Consider the following 15,770-nt stretch of genomic DNA (forward strand, 5'->3'; position numbering starts at 1 on the left):
TATGATCAGAGATGCAGTTGACTTCTGTTCATGGTTTTGCTTATTGGCCAATTGGCCAAATGTGTGACAATCATTAATTTAATCAGAGCTTTGCATCAGGCTAAACAGTCCCTACAAATCCAGTCAGTTCTGCTTGCTCCCGTCTGTCATGTGTCCTGTGGGCCTCCTTCAGTTGTCATCCTTGCAAAAGGCTCATTCCCAAGAAATGCATTAGGTTCATCACGCCAGTGGGACCCTCAGGATCCATAATGAAGTCCCAAGGAGCCTGCTTTTCCTTCTCTTTCAGGGTGCAGCTCGGCCACCTTAGCCATGTCCTAAATGAGGAGGGAAGCCACACAGACATGTTCTCCCCATCCCTGGGCCCGGGACACCCATTCCTCATTGGTCCGTTCATATCTGGCTAATCCACTCTTTTCCGCCTTTTATAGGCAGGGACCTCCCATCAGTAGCCGTGGTTCCCTTCCTGGCCAAATGCATGTGCTTCCTATTCTGAAAGCAAAGAGAAAGGGAAGGGGTGGTGAGCACTGATCCAACAAATAAGGTCGCTCCTCTCTGTAGGGAGGAAGGAAAGGAACTCACCTTTCACACTCTCTCTCGTGTTCTAGCTTGTGAGCAGTAACGGGCAAACATCCTCCACTCTCTCCATCTGTGACTGACTGGGTCAGTCACCATCACCATCCATAGGGCCTCAGGGGTGAGACAGTTGGAGGCGGGGGGCATGATGGGGTTCTCTAACCCAGCAAGAGAGCTCAGTCCCATCTGACTCCTTCAGACTGTTCTCAGTTAAAAGCTGTAAGGAAAGGAAGTGGGTGCTTAGTCTTCCCAAATCCCCAGCCATGTTCAATGTACATTCTGGGGTATAAGCGATTAGTTCTGAACAGAGAGCTCTAAAGAGTTTGTCTGGAAGACACATCTCCTGTCAAGAGGCATAAGGATTGAAATCCCAAACTTGCTAAAGCAATTGTCCTCAAGGAAGTGAACCCTAGAGAAGCCATGAGGCTTTATGTCCTAGAAGAAGTGAACCTTAGAGGGGACCCATGAGGCTCAATCTACCAAATAGGTTGTCCTGGCCTGGAGGTGAGGGGATGGTATTCTAATCTTAACTCTTACAGGGGAGCCTGGGTGGCTCAATCAGTTGAGCATACGACTTTGGCTCAGGTCATGATCTCATGGTCGATGAGTTTGAACCCCGTGTTGAGCTCTGTTGACAGCTCAGAACCTGGAGCCTGCTTCAGATTCTGTGTCTCCTTCTCTCTGCAACTCCCCTGCTCTCGCTCTCTCTCTCACTCTCTCTCTCTCTTTTTTCTTTCTCTCTCTCAAAAAAAAAAAATATACGTTAAAAAAAATCTTAACACTTACACCTGAGAATAGACTAAGACATCCCTTTGAATTAAGTCCATCAAATGGCCTGGAAATCTTCCACAAAGAGTTCCACAAAAATTTGTTATATCTATTTATCATTAGAAGAAATCAGTTAAAACAGGAAAAAATTTTATAAGATAACATTAAGTGGAAAAAAAAACAAAAAAAGATGTGTCTATCATTGGATTGAAACTATATAAAAATAACATATGAACAGAAATTTAAATGAAACTTGGAAAGTCTCCAATTTATTAGGAAGATAGATTGTAGCAAAATTTTTATTTTGATGCTTTTCTTGTTTGTAAAATAAGAACAATTTTGTAAAATGACATTTTAGAAGAGAACTCTGGTTCCATCTTGAGAGACATTTCTCTCGAGATGGAAATTATCTCTGTTGCTTGAGCTTCTAGGAAGAAGGCCAAACCCTTGACAGTGTTAGCCACTGATGGTAATTCTATTCTCTGGAACAGGAATGGGTAAAGTATAGCCCATGGGCCAAATCTAGTTCACCAAACAATGGTTTTTACATATATCAGTGGTTTGGAAAAGCAAGAAAGCAGGATATATTTTCTGACATGTGAAAAAGTATGTGAAATTCCAATTTTAGTGTCCACAAATAAAGTTTTATTGGAACACAGCCACGCTCATTCTTCTACTTTATCTATGGCTGCCTTCATGCTCACAACAGTAGGGCTGAGCTGCAACAGAGACCGTATGGAATGCAAAGCCTAAAATATTTACTATTTGGCCCTTCACAGAGAAAGTTACCAAACACCTGCTGTAGGACATCAGTTCAAAATGGCCTAGAGATAGGAACCTCCCACCCTATTCTAATTCCCACTCACCTCTGCATGGGGAAGGGGCGTCACTGAAGTCATCCAAGTGCCAATGACAGAAAGAGCTTAAGGAATATGTGCCTTTAAAGCTTCTAAAACGTCCTCCTTTTTTGTTCGTAGAATGAGGATTCCTGTGTAACAAACGCTTGGTGGGGGTTTTACAGCCATTTAGTTAATACTCGCTCTCCCTTGGGAATGAAGAGCTGATATACTGGGACGGCTGTCATTGCTGCTGTTATCGTGGTGATCATTCCTGTGTATGGTCAAAGAAACAGTCAGAAGCTGTCACACTCCTACTGCTCTTTACAAATGAGACCTTTTTTCTGACTGAAATCACAATGTGTGAGTCTAATTAGAATAAAGCTCATTAGAAACAGAGGTGGCCATTAATGCCTTGACTGATTTTTCTAAGGAGGTAAGCCGGAGGAGGAGACTTTAACAGCACAGCTAATTATTCTTGCTTTTCTCTGGCATTTCCTCAAAAGTGTGGTTAAATCTTTGTTGGGCTGTTAGGGAAAATGCTGTTGGAACACTGACTGATAGAGGCCCCACCACTTGCAGCCCTGAGGAAGGGGTGGAGGGTGCCTGCTTCTGGCCCCCTGCCCCGCAGAGAGAAGTTGGAATAACAGCCCCTGGGGGTGGCCTTCATTCCATTTGTCTCCCTTTCCCACCTCCTGCCTCCTCCACATCATGGGGGTTCTGGTTTCTAGCTCATCGTTCACAGATGCTCTAGCTTTGGAATGAGCTTTTCTGCCCCTGTATTCCTGGTGCAGGGACAGAGCATAAGTGTCCAAATTCCCATGGAAACATGGGTCTGAGGTTGCCTGTGGATGGTGATGCCTGGAGGAAAAGTTTGGGGGAAAAAACTTGTGGGGCGGGGGGGCGCACGGTGCGCAGAGCAAGGAGATGGCCCACTGAATTTCTGCCCCAAAACACAGTTGCAGCAATTATGTTTCACGAATCAAGGTGTTCTTTGGCACCTGAAAGCCAGTCCTACAAAGCCGGGTAGAAGTCTATCGGGGCAAAGCTAAGTCAAGAAACTGAGACTCAGGATGCCCATAATTAGGAAGAGAGGAGGAAGATGAATCATATAAAGGAAGCACACAGGGAGTAGGAGAATCAAAATAATATACAGGCCAGAAACTAACAGAGGTTCCTGGTGTCATCCAGAGAGATCAAGGAGAGGAGACTCAGTCAGTCAATCAGTCAGTCAGCAAACAAGAGCCTGCTTTATGACAAGTGTAACTCACAGTTCCAGACAGAAATAAACCTCCTTAAAACAAACCTCTATAATGGGCCTTTGTTACCAAGCTTAATGCTTGCTTTCTACAAACATGAGAATCTTCACTAAGGTATTTAGTTACCTGGCCCCTGTGAAGTTTTCTAATCAGAACTTCATGACAACAGCAAAGACTGAGTTTACGACTCCTGACTAAATATTATAAAAAGAGAACCAGACTGGGAATGCAAACTGGTGCAGCCACTGCGGAAAATATAACTACCTACGATCCAGTAATAGCACTACTGGGTATTTACCCAAAGAATACAAAAATATTAATTCAAACAGATAAACGCATCCCTGTGTTTATTGTAGCATTATTTACCGTAGCCAAGATATGGAAGCAACACAAGTGTCCATGGATAGATGAATGGATAAAGAAGATGTGGAACACACACACACACACACACACACACACACACACACACACTGGAATATTGTTCAGCCATAAAAAGAATGAAATCTTGCCATTTGCAACAACATGGATGGATCTAGAGTACAATGCTAGGTGAAATAAGTCAGATAAAGACACACCATATGATTTCACTCATATGTGGAATTTAAGAAACAAAACAAAAAAACGAAGGGGAAAAAAAAGAGACAAACCAAAAAATAGACTGTTAATTATGGAGAACAAACAGATGGTTACCAGAGGGGAGGTAGATAGGGAGATGGGTGAAAGGGAGTAAGAAACACTTACCATGATGAGCCCTGAGTAATGGATAGAATTGCCAAACCACCTGAAACTAACATAACACTGTATGTTAACTATACTGGAATTAATTTTTTTTTAAAAAAGGAGAACTGGTGTTCCTATTGGCACTTGTAATTGAACTGTCCAGATGCACATTTTTTAATCCAAATATAAAAGTGCATTTGCTTTGTCCAAAAAAAAGAGAGAGGACCGGACATGATTCCTTCTGTGGTTTATACATAGGTATTATTTATATAAATAAGAATGATGAGTAGTGAACAGTGGGATTCTGATATCAGCCTTTGTTCCCCCTCCATGCATTCCTGCTGCCCTCTGCTAGGTTCCAGGCTGTTCTTAGAACCAGACTGTGCCCCAGTCTCTGCTGATACTTGTGTTCAAACCTTACTCTTTGTCAGCTGTGTTGTTTCTCTTTTAATTTTTTAATGTTTATTTATTTTTGAGAGAGAGAGAGAGAGTGGGAGCAGGAGAGGGACAGAGAGAGAGAGGGAGACACAGGATCCGAAGCAGACTCCAGGCTCTGAGCTGTCAGCACAGAGCCCAACATGGGGCTTGAACTCACAAACCAGGAGATCGCAACCTGAGCTGCAGTCGGACGCTAAACTGAGCCACCCAGGTGCCCCTCAGCTGTGTTGTTAAAGAGGACTGCTTTTTCTTGTGGGATTCACAAAATGTTGACAATTTCCTTCACTTATTAAAATCCCAAGACACTTCCTGAAAACATCATTTAATAGCCTACACACACACAGCACGGCCTCCCTCCAAACGCCTAAGTGTTCATAACCATTGTGATATGGGCCACACAAGGATTCCATTAAGTACCAAAAAGACAAGGGTGAATAAGAGACCCACCCTGCTGCCCGCAGTAAGGGAGGCAAACATTTGGGTTAAAATCACCCTAAAGCCTGGTGGTGGGATAGAAGGACGACTGAGAGGGGAAGAGACCCATTCTCCCTGAGCCCTGGGGGAAATGTCACTTGTAGATACAAGGTTGAAACAACATTGTAAAGACTGAGTGGCTGCATGCAGACAGCTGGGGAAGGCGGTCTGAGAGAAGGGAACAGTGTGTGTGAAAGTACAGTGGTGCACAAGAAAGACCTGCCTGTGTGAGACGCGGTGGGTGATTGGTCCTGTTCCGTTCGTGTGTTTGGTAGCAGAGTGTTCATGGGCCGTACCTTGGTAACCATTTTTTTTCTTGGGATATTTGCGGGTTTTTTCACACCTAGTAAAAATGCTGCAATGAAAATATTTATACATACACTCCTAAGAACTTTATGAAGCTATAATTTACATACCATAAAACTTACTCATTTTCTATGTACAATGCAATCATTTATAGTAAATTTACCAAATTATGCAACCACCACCAACCTCCAGTTCTAGAACATTTCTATCACCTCAGGAAGGTCCCCCCTGCCTGCTTATAGTCAATCCTCTTTCCCACCTCCAGCCCCAGGGCAACAATGCATATATTTTTTAAAAAAACGTATATTTGGGAGGGGCGCCTAGGTGGCTCAGTCAGTTAAGCCACCGACTTTGGCTCAGATCATGATCTCACAGTTTGTGGGTTCAAGCCGGGGCCCCTGTTGGGCTCTGTGCTGACAGAGCCTGGAACCTGCTTCGGATTCTGTGTCTCCCTCTCTCCCTGCCCCTAACCCACTCGCATTCTGTCTTTGTCTCTCTCAAAAATGAATAAACATTAAAAAAAATTTTTAATAAATAAATATATTTGGGGGTTTATCTTAGATATTGATTTCAATGATTGCTATAATAAGGGGTATGAACATTTTTTGGACTCATAGTACACATTACCAAGTTGCCTTTTGAAGCCACCATACCATTTTACATTCCTGCCAGCAACCTGGGATTTACGTTTCATTGTGGACTCTCAAGAATTGGGCATCACTGTTTTCCAGTACCGTCAAATGATTGGATTTGTATTTTTTGATGACTGAAGCAGGCCACTTTTCTATTTATGTGTTCACTGGTCTTATTCCATTCTGAATGAGTTTCCAGTGTGTACCCATCCTTCTTACTGATATCCTCTTACTGTCCTTTTTTTATTATTATTGGTAGGAGCTTCTCCTATAACTTATTTACACACTGTATGCTACAGGTATTTTTCCCATTATGAAATGTACCTTTTCATTGTGTTATTTTTTGACATGCGGAAGTCTGTTTACACATGATCAGATGTGTTCCTGTTTTTATTTTCTTGTGATCTTTTTCGATTGCTTTGTATAAGTTACTTCTCTCTTTCCATGAGAGCTGTTTCCCTCTCCAGAACTTTAACAGAAGTTCAGTTTGATGGTCTGTTACATTATGGTTAAGATTCAGCACATCACTTCTCTTGGAGTCTGTCACTTCTGGTGATCCCCCTTGTCAGACACTTGATTCTTACGTATCTTGTGCTGTACACCTAGGGTATCTTATTCTGTGCCAGGGATTTTTTGGATGCACCCATTTTAATAAGAGCATGGGGGAAGTGGCGCCCATACAAAAAGGGGGGGAAGATCTAGACGGAGCCATGTGATTCGCAGACAAGGGACCAAGGCGTGCTGTCAGTCTGGAAAGGCCTATCCTCTGGTTCCAAAGGCCTGGATTAAGCCATTCTTTGTGAATTGCAAACAGGCAGAGCTTGGGTTCAGCTGTTGAACAGTTTCATGGGCAGCTTGGAAAACTATCCCCAAAGAGAAGCCTCCCTGTCTGGAATGCGGCACAATTCACTGAGCAGCTAACACGTTGCCGACACTGGTCGAAAGCCCTGGAGATACAGCACTGCGTAAAACGCTTTCTGCCCACTTGATGCTTCTGTTCAAGAAAGAAGACAGCCAATAGCGAAAGGAACTAATATATGAATAATGCCAGGAAATGATAAATGATATAAATAAAAATGAAGGCGAGGTAGAAGGGCTATTGTGTACAGGGTGGGGTGTTCAGGGAAGACAGTGAGGTGGCATTTGAGCAGAGATCCAGAAACTGAGAAGTGATGGGTGTGGTGAGGGCTGATGGGGGGGGGGGGGGGCTCTGATGGAGAGGGAGGGGCTAGCACCCACATGCCTGGCTTGTTTGAGGACCTAGGTGTAAATGACTCCTTCAGCTATGGGCCCCGTTTCTCACCTAGACAGTTTATTCACTGCTGCGTCTGTTGAACTCATTTTTCAATATCATCAAAAGAGCGCTAATGTATTAAATAACCTCCCGTGGGCCAAGCTTTGCTGAGCACCTTATGTGTTTTCTGATTCCCTCAGCAACACTGCATGTTAGGTCACTTTCTCCATTTTACAGATGGGGAAACTGAGACTTGCTGCGTCCTCTCAGTAACATCCATCCAGTTGTCATCTACCCCGCTGGGAAAATCCTCTGTTCGCGGCTGATTGTTAGGTGCTTGAGATGCGTGTATTAGGCTGAAAGCACACAGGTCTACAGAAATGTACTAGAGACTTCCATGATAAAATCAAACCTGAAACTGGACGGCCAGCCCTTGACCACTTGCCTAGTTAAACTTCAGGACCAAGGTACTTTGGAAGAACAATTCCTTGGTCCGAACTTACTCTTTGGGCTGCCCCTCTTTAAATTAGCAGAATTTAAAATTAGGATAATGGCTTTCCCTTCTCTTTTCCTTCACATCCCCAATTCTTAGCCTGGACATTTCAACCAACGAAGAATCCATACCCTGGAACCTTGGAAATGTATGCTCTGTGTTGACATAAACTTCTTGAAGTTCCAAGGAAATAATGCAGCTGAAGAGGACACAGAAAATGCATACAGAGTAGGGGCACAGTGGGGGAAATCTCCAGAGGCAAGAGCTCCTGAAGATTTTTGAGTCTGCACCAAGATGCTTCTGTGGTTCTTCAAACAGCCTTCCTTGTCAGCATCGTTGGGACTTTGCAGCCTCCTCCCAGGGATCTTGTTCCCCGTAGCTTTCAACGGGTCCTTTGCACAAGGGTGGAAATTGTGTCTCGAGGCCCCAATTCTGACTGCGGAAAGCAGTCTTTACAGACATCCCTTTCTGTAGCCGCATAAGGGGAAGGGCCTCCTTGGTCAGGAGAATTGCCGTGATTCTTCTAAACCCAGCTCACTCCCACTTCTGCCTTCTGACAGCTGAAGGTTTTCAGGTTCTCTTTTTAGCACAGTTCTTTATAAATTTAAATGAGATGTGCAGTCATGTTACAGAAGGTCTGCCCGCATGGGGGTGGGATGTGCCAGGAACCGTTCTCAGGTTCCCCTTCTAGAACGATGCCGGCCCTCCGGGAGCTCTTACTCTCCATGCCTTTGATTTCCAAGTTTTCTGTCCATGAAATATTTGGTTCTCAGAGCTGCTGGCAGGTGACAATAACAAAAGTGGAACTGATTAGAATTTGAAGTTTGTCAACTCTCTACAATTCTAACAAAAAGGACAAGGATGAGCCCTGTGGTCTGTGGTCTTGGGCTCCTCTGAGGTTCCCCCCACAGGTAACATGGTGCTTCTCCCACCTGGCAGGTGTCATTTGTCAGGAAATAATGTCAGCAAAACAACTGTTGCCATTTTCCTCCACCTTCTCCTGCTCCTCATAGTGGTTATAATTTCAGAGAAGAAAATGCTCAGGAAGTGATCATTGCAGTCTTGGGTTTACACAGACGGTTGATATAGTTTTGTCCCTCAAAAGGAGGCGCTCCCTTATGGTAACAGTAAACTTGGAGGGTCTAAAAGGCTCCTTCTGCTGTGTTAACCCTGTAACTCATTTACTGAGTTGGAGAAACTGCTGTGTCAGTGAGGACATCCATTCACATACGTGTGGCTCTCTGTCTGTCATTGCATGCAAGTTCTGTCTTGTGGATGAAGTGCCTTCTGCACACCACATTGGCTGGCTGGGGCTTTGCCTTGATTTGAGGCCTCTTTTAGATATAAGAAAGGAAAGGACTTAGGGTCTGCCACAGAAGTGTATCCAAGGTCACGAGGTTCTGGCCTCCCTGCAGTACGAGGCTGGGGTGGGAGGAAGGGACACCCATCAGATCACAGTTTATGACCACAAGGAAGGAGGTCCCCGCTCCCCTGCCAGGAGACTGACCACACTCGGGATTTGTAATAACAATGATTGCAATGATAGCAGCAGCAGCTAACCTTTATTGACTATCTGCCAGGCACTGTGTTTTTCCCATTTAATCCTGATCACAACCCTGAGACAGCAGAGACCATGATTATCCCCAGGAAACCAAAGCCCAGCAATTTGCCTGTTGTCACACAACAGTGTGTACATCCGTATATACACTGGAAATGTCCTCTTTCCTTTCCTGATGAAAACTGCATGAGCCCTGCCTCTCCCCTCCAGCTAAACAACAGTGTCCATTTCCAAATACCCTCCCTGAGCCGCACGAGTTGAGGATCTGTGGAGAGCATCACCTGATATGTTTCTAGCACTGTGCTGGTACGTCTGGATGTGTCCTCTTTCCCACTTTGGAGAGTAAACTCCCAGCCATCAGGGCCCAAGGGGTTCTCCTTCCTACCTCCCCAACACGTGGTTCAGAGTGTCTCCTAAGTGGTCGGGGTCCCGGCGAGGGATGGTATCTGCTTGTGCAGTGTCACCGGGGAGGCTGTTGATGGGCGATGACGGCTGAGTGCATGCCTCTCTTCTCAGGAAGATCGGTTACCCAGTTTCTTTGCCCAGGAGACATTTCATGCCACTTCTAAAATAAGCGTGGTGGTGACATGGGGCTCAGACGCTCTGCAGGTAGCAGGGGTGAGAGTTGGCAATCTGATGGAGGAGGAAACCAAACATTGTGAATCACATTCAAAGAGAACGAGCAATCTGGGGCCGTTTAACGTGGGAGCTGGCAACCTCCCATGCCTCGCAGGCCCCGAAGATTTCACTGTGTGGCAGCATTTTGTTATTTATCAAACACATGTGCACATGTGTGCACGCACACACACACACACACATAATAACTACAATTATGTGCCAGACACGATTCCATCACCGTACTACTCTTAACTTGTTTAATCTTCAGCAACCATGTGAAGTAGGGATAGTTGTCTTCACTGTACAGATGGGGAAACTGAGACGCAGAGAGGTGACTCTGTCAAGACACCAGAGCTAGCACAGAGCCAGGATTACTGCCCTGTCAGATGGTACAGTCAGTCATTCGTTATGATGATGCTCACCCACTAGGACAATGTGAAATATTTGCAGCATCCAGATATTATGACAAAGAATCCTGTAACACGTTTGTGAAATAGTTTCATGCAAAATTGTTATTTTCTTTGTTTTAGATACTTTCAGGAATAAGTTCCAGTTAAGTAGAGAAATCTGTTTTTAAAGGAATGTATCCCCTCAGAATTTAAATGCATAGTGTGTATTCAGAAAGAAAAAGGTTGAAGGATACAAATACTATTAATACATGACCTTTTACAAAGCCCTTATCTATGATATTGTGATCTCATGGTGGGCAGGTACTTTTGTTCCTGTGCCATCTTGAGGGATTACAGACCGAGAAGCTGAATGCTCTGACCAGGACAACCCAGCTGGGGCAGATGTGGAGCCTAAATCCCAGTCCTAACCATGCCTTCATAGAATGTGTAACCCACTAGAGAGAGGAGGAAAATATTCAAAAGTAACGACTGTATGTAGTCCTCAAGCCCTCAAGTAACCTGTTTTGGTAGCAAATGAATCAAAAGCATTTTCGCTTTCTTGTGCATCCTACATATACCAAGCATAGTCCCAGATCTGTTATACATAGTTCAGTGGATCTTTGGCAGGGCGGTGTGGGGGGGGGGGGATTTAACCCCTGTTTTAATTGGGAGTGGGTTAAAACTACGGCATCCCTGGATTATACCATAGCCTTCTGTAAAATTCTAAATTCCAGGCATGGAGATGTAACCATAGAATATGTGCAGCCCCAGCCCCAGACAAAAGTGGCTTGTTCATTGTTTATTTCAGTTTCTCTTATTCATGAAAACTTGGTCTCCTGAATGGTTCGTCCATTTGGTAATTTCTTGGTGAAAGACTGAGTCTTGTATGTGCCTAACATAAGTTCTTACCAATATAAAGTAAGGGCTTATTTGGGACTTGGTAAAACTTCCATGCCTCGAGGCATAGTTTGTTTATAAATCCGCCAACAAGCATTTGCACCTTCTCTACCTTGTGCCCAGTAGTCACTGATAAAGCCTGAGTTCTGTTGCAAGGGGACAGACTCGTTGAGAGAAAATTGCTGGTGAGTAACTTGTCTCGGACTCTGCTTTGAATTTCTCACTCACACGCTATTCTTCTCTTTTCCCCTCAAGGGTCGAGATTACTGTTCGGAAGAAGAGGATATCACATAGCACCAATTCGACCACTCAAACCAGGAGCTACTACTGTGTAAATAAGTTACACCCCAGTTGAAATCTTTGCAAAGGTCGGTTCTCTTCAACGAACAGCACTATAGCAAACGAAGATCGTTCCATATCGTATGCCCCATTAAATTACAGTGTTTCTTAATGAACTTGCAAAGGAATATTGCTAAAAACAAACAAACAGAAAACCGTTCTCGAACTTTCTTTGTTGCTGCTAGTTAAAACTTGTTGCAACTTTTCACTTCTCTTGTGTCCAGGTATGCAGCAAAATTCTGCAATTTCACCTTAAAGATACTGTTGGTTTTACAGATGCTCTCCAACCTATTTTCTATAAGATGAGGTAGTGGTGAACTCAGATATCAAACTCCTGTTGTAGAACTGTTCCGCTTCTAAGACAAGCGTCTCCTTCCCTCTCTCCTCCCTCCCTCCCTGTCTCTCCCGAGCGGTCCAGAGCCTTGCTTCTCACTGGCAGTGTTGCGCTTTGGAGATGGGATGGTTGCTATGGCAAGCTTTGTTTCTCTGCTAAGAAGAAGTAGAGAAGCTCTTATCCATTAAAAGCATGTTGTGACGTGACTCCCGGAGTGACGTGGGAGTGAGCAGCAGGTGTCATTGACTAGGGATCTTAATCAAGGATTAAGCTTGCAACACTGGCTTTGCTCAGATGCAGACGGAAGTGTGATCACAATCATTTTGAATCCCTCTTCCCCACTTTTTTTTCTAAGAAAATAAACATTTTACTGTTTTTATGTATCCTTGTCTTCTCCCATTCATCCAGTTCAGTGTTTCACGATGATCCCGGGTGCAGAAGATGAGCCCTCCTTTGCAGTGACACTGATAATTGGCCTTCGTGGCTCCCTGCCCTCCCATCCGTCACCCACCACCCATTAGCAGGTTGTCAGTGGTCAGAAGAGATGAGGGGACACCCCTCGACTTTTTAGGAGGGCCTGAAACCACCCTGTTCCCTTTCATTTCGTTAGCAAATAAGCCATCCTCCGTCCTCGCTCTCTCCCTTCAGAATGTTCCATGAACCTTGCCACTTCCTCCTCCTCTTACCTGCAGCACTGGCTAGGACAGTGCAAAGCGTCTGCCTACTGGAAATGTAGCACGTTGACACTGGTGATGATATTTGGAGATGCAGAAGCCAAAGCCCCAGGGCAGTGGTGGGGGAATGTTGACTGTGGGTTTGGTAGAGTTTATTTTTCCATATTATATGAAGAGAATGATCTCTTCTCGAAGACAGAAGTAATATTTTTAACAAATGTTGTCACAAGTAAATAGCAATCAAAAAGGAGAAAATAACTTTTGTATTTTTTTAACGCGTTTGATAGCTTTGATGAGGGTTCTCTTTGTTACTGTCAGGGAAGGGCACCCTATTAAATGCTATGCTAGGTTTGGGTTTGTCCCACAGAAACACAGAAGGAGCACTGGGTGTATCTCTCTCGTGGGGTTTATCAGCCGCACTGCCACCCTCCCAAGGTGGGTAGTCATTTGTCCTGGGTAGCCAAGCAGCACCTGCCACGGAACAGAATCAGAAGCTGAATTTGCACTTGCTGAGGAGATGAGCCTTGACTTTACAATCCATCCATGTGCTAATGGTGCGAGTCCTTATCTCCGTTTAGACCGAGGGGCACAACAGTGAGGGAGAGGAAACTCAGTCAAGTGCTACAGAAAATGGACTCAAATGTTAGCAACAAAAGCCCTTAATTCTTTCAGCCGACAGCAGCTATTTTGGGGAGCAGCTGTGGTTGTTACATAAATAGAGATGCAGCCAAAATTTAAGGCTTTTTATCCTGCTTCAGGCAGAAAAATGCAGAGAGAGTCAAGTCGCCTAGGGTTCTAAGTTCCCTCCCTTTGTACGGTTTTGGCCAAGTGACTAAAATAGTTTTCCTCCACCGTAAATGAGCTGCTGCACCCCACCTGAAACCTGTCCATTCGGGACTTGGCCTACTGTTAGATGATTTCCTATTCTTACCAGGCAACAATGATGCTGACACGAAGCATCTTCCCTGTGACTCCTCTGTTTGGTGTCTCAGAGAGTGTCTTCCCAGAAAATCACCGCCTTCTACCCAAAGATAAAACATGCTCGTACCGTTTTTTTCCAGTCATTTTTAACATTTGACATCAGACACATGTACACGGAACTAAGTGTGTCCTGGGAATTTGACTTCTGAGTGTTTCATTAAACTAGAAGCCGGTTCCCATGAACCAGGGCCTCTTCACCTGGAGTTCTGTCTCCTGGGTTTAACTCTTTGATGTGCAGACGTGATTTCATCTGCAGACACATCGGTGTGTCTAGAAATAGATCTGAGAAATGGGGTGGTTGAGTGGGTTGGCATGAGATGCTTGACTATGTTAGCAGCACACAAAGCTTGTCTGTTTTCCATCGTTGGCTTTAATCATAAAATTGTCAAGTGATTTGTGTTTGTACTTTATTTTTTTTTATGCCTTCTGAAAAGGTCTAATGCAAAAATATTTTGCCTTTCCCCTCCTCCCCCCACCCCCACCCAAGTGTATCTGAACATTAAGCAGATTGTCTCAGATACAATGAAAAGAATCATCCAGAAACTAGTACTTCAGCTGGCTGAGGACTCAGGGAGATGGAAGGAGGGAGGGAGGGAGGGGAGTGGCCTGGCGGATGGAGGTAGAAAAAGGAAGGATGAGAAATGGACTGAGAAGCTTTTAGCAGAGAGAGTCGATAGCATGGCCAAGTGCCGGATGCAATTCAAAATCCAGCTGCCTGGCGGCCAGTGGGTGGGGCCGACTGCCAACAAGATTTACAGCTGGATTACACACGCTTTATGTGTTCTAAGTTGTGGAGTTGTAAAAGTTCAGCAGTATATGCGCTGCTTTCTTTTGGTTGGCGGAGATTCAAGATTCTGGAGTCCTTGCTGTCATAACTGAATACGCATTTGTTACTGGCAGAGAACCTCAAAAGAAGCTTTTACCTCAGCAATGCCTGCTAGCCCCAGGCTGGAGCATAGAGCCGTGTTATGGTCTATTTAGGGACAAAGAACAGTACAAAGTCCAGAGACGAGGAAACTAGGTCAGCCCTCGGTGGCCACCCACAGGCCCGCTGGGAGACAGGTCTCTCCCCCTCTGCAGAGCCCCTGGTCTGAGACGGGGCGTCTCTGACTCGAATAAGAGATGAGAAGAGCTGGTGGAGGAGTAGCCTCAGGTGGTCTGGGCTCTGCACTGGCGCTGCCGCAAGTCAGGGGCGCCCCCAGAGTCCGAAGTGACCCGCCTGTGACCTCAGAGCCCCCAGGAGCAGCCCAGGGACGGTGGCACCCCCTTCCTGGCCCCATTTGATGCCATCCTGCTTTGAGTTGCACCTCTGTCCTCCTCCCAACCTCATCAAGACTTTCTTCCTCTGAGGGCCAGACTCTCCCATAAGCCCGCTAAAAGCAGAAATTATACCTCTCGTGAATTTTACCTCAGAGCCTGTGATGCAGGCCAGCATATTGATTACAAATTCTGCTCAGACATTAGGCAAGGATTTTAAGAGCTCTCCATCTCTACTGGCCTTAGAAAAGAAACTCCGTTAAATACGTTGGTTTCCTAGGAAGAACAACGATCAAATTCTTAATCCAAGAAAATACTGACTCTGAATCTTGGACTCCGGGACTCTAGTATGTTCTTTATGAAAGGCAAAACGATTGGTGTCTAAGGCAGCCTCCTTCCTCCCAACTCCCAAATTAAAAAAAAAAAAAAAAAGGCGTATTAGATTGCACTGTATAATTTTACATAAAATCTGCCTTCCATGCTTCTGCCCCTGGAAGGCATTTTCAGAGCTTTATTTCTTTGTACCTCTCAGAAATAAAGCTTTTGTTAAGTTGCTTGAAACGCCAGAAGGAAAAGAAGACCGGGTCGAGGAAAGGGAATATATATTTAGAGGCATGATGAAAAGGTGGCAGGAAGCAGGAACATTGGCTTCTGGAAGTCACGTGTGGACTGCTAGACCCCCACGCGCTTGTGTGAAGCTGGATAAGGCTGTCGGCTTTCACGCCGCGGCAACTGTCCTTGCAATAAACCTTTGGAATTTTGTGAATGAGTTGTATGGGTTGCCTTTTGCCAATGAATGGACCTGTTTTTCCAAGGGGAAAATATGTCCTTCAGTCACCTTTATGTGTGTCTCTGGGAAAGGGTCAAAAGGCTACAGCAGAAAATGAAGATGGTGGGTGAATATATTTACTTTTGTGACAAACCTGAAGACTATACCACGTCTTTCAGGAGACCCTTGTACCTTATCTGGGATCTAATCCTAATCTTGGG

The 15,770-nt window shown here is 44.8% G+C and overlaps 1 protein-coding gene across 1 annotated transcript in view; it reads left to right on the plus strand.

Annotated features, from left to right (window-relative positions):
• CC3H1orf21 (chromosome C3 C1orf21 homolog) overlaps positions 1–12,251 on the plus strand; it is a 229,076-nt gene extending 216,825 nt beyond the window's left edge. Inside the window, exon 6 of the mRNA XM_045452664.1 lies at positions 11,451–12,251. Coding sequence (XP_045308620.1) covers positions 11,451–11,489 — 39 coding nt within the window. The 3' untranslated portion in view covers positions 11,490–12,251. The remainder of the gene's footprint in view (positions 1–11,450) is intronic.
• Positions 12,252–15,770: the final 3,519 nt, after the last annotated feature.

This window comes from Leopardus geoffroyi, chromosome C3 (genome assembly GCF_018350155.1).
Source record: "Leopardus geoffroyi isolate Oge1 chromosome C3, O.geoffroyi_Oge1_pat1.0, whole genome shotgun sequence".
NCBI classification, from domain to species: Eukaryota; Metazoa; Chordata; class Mammalia; order Carnivora; family Felidae; genus Leopardus; species Leopardus geoffroyi.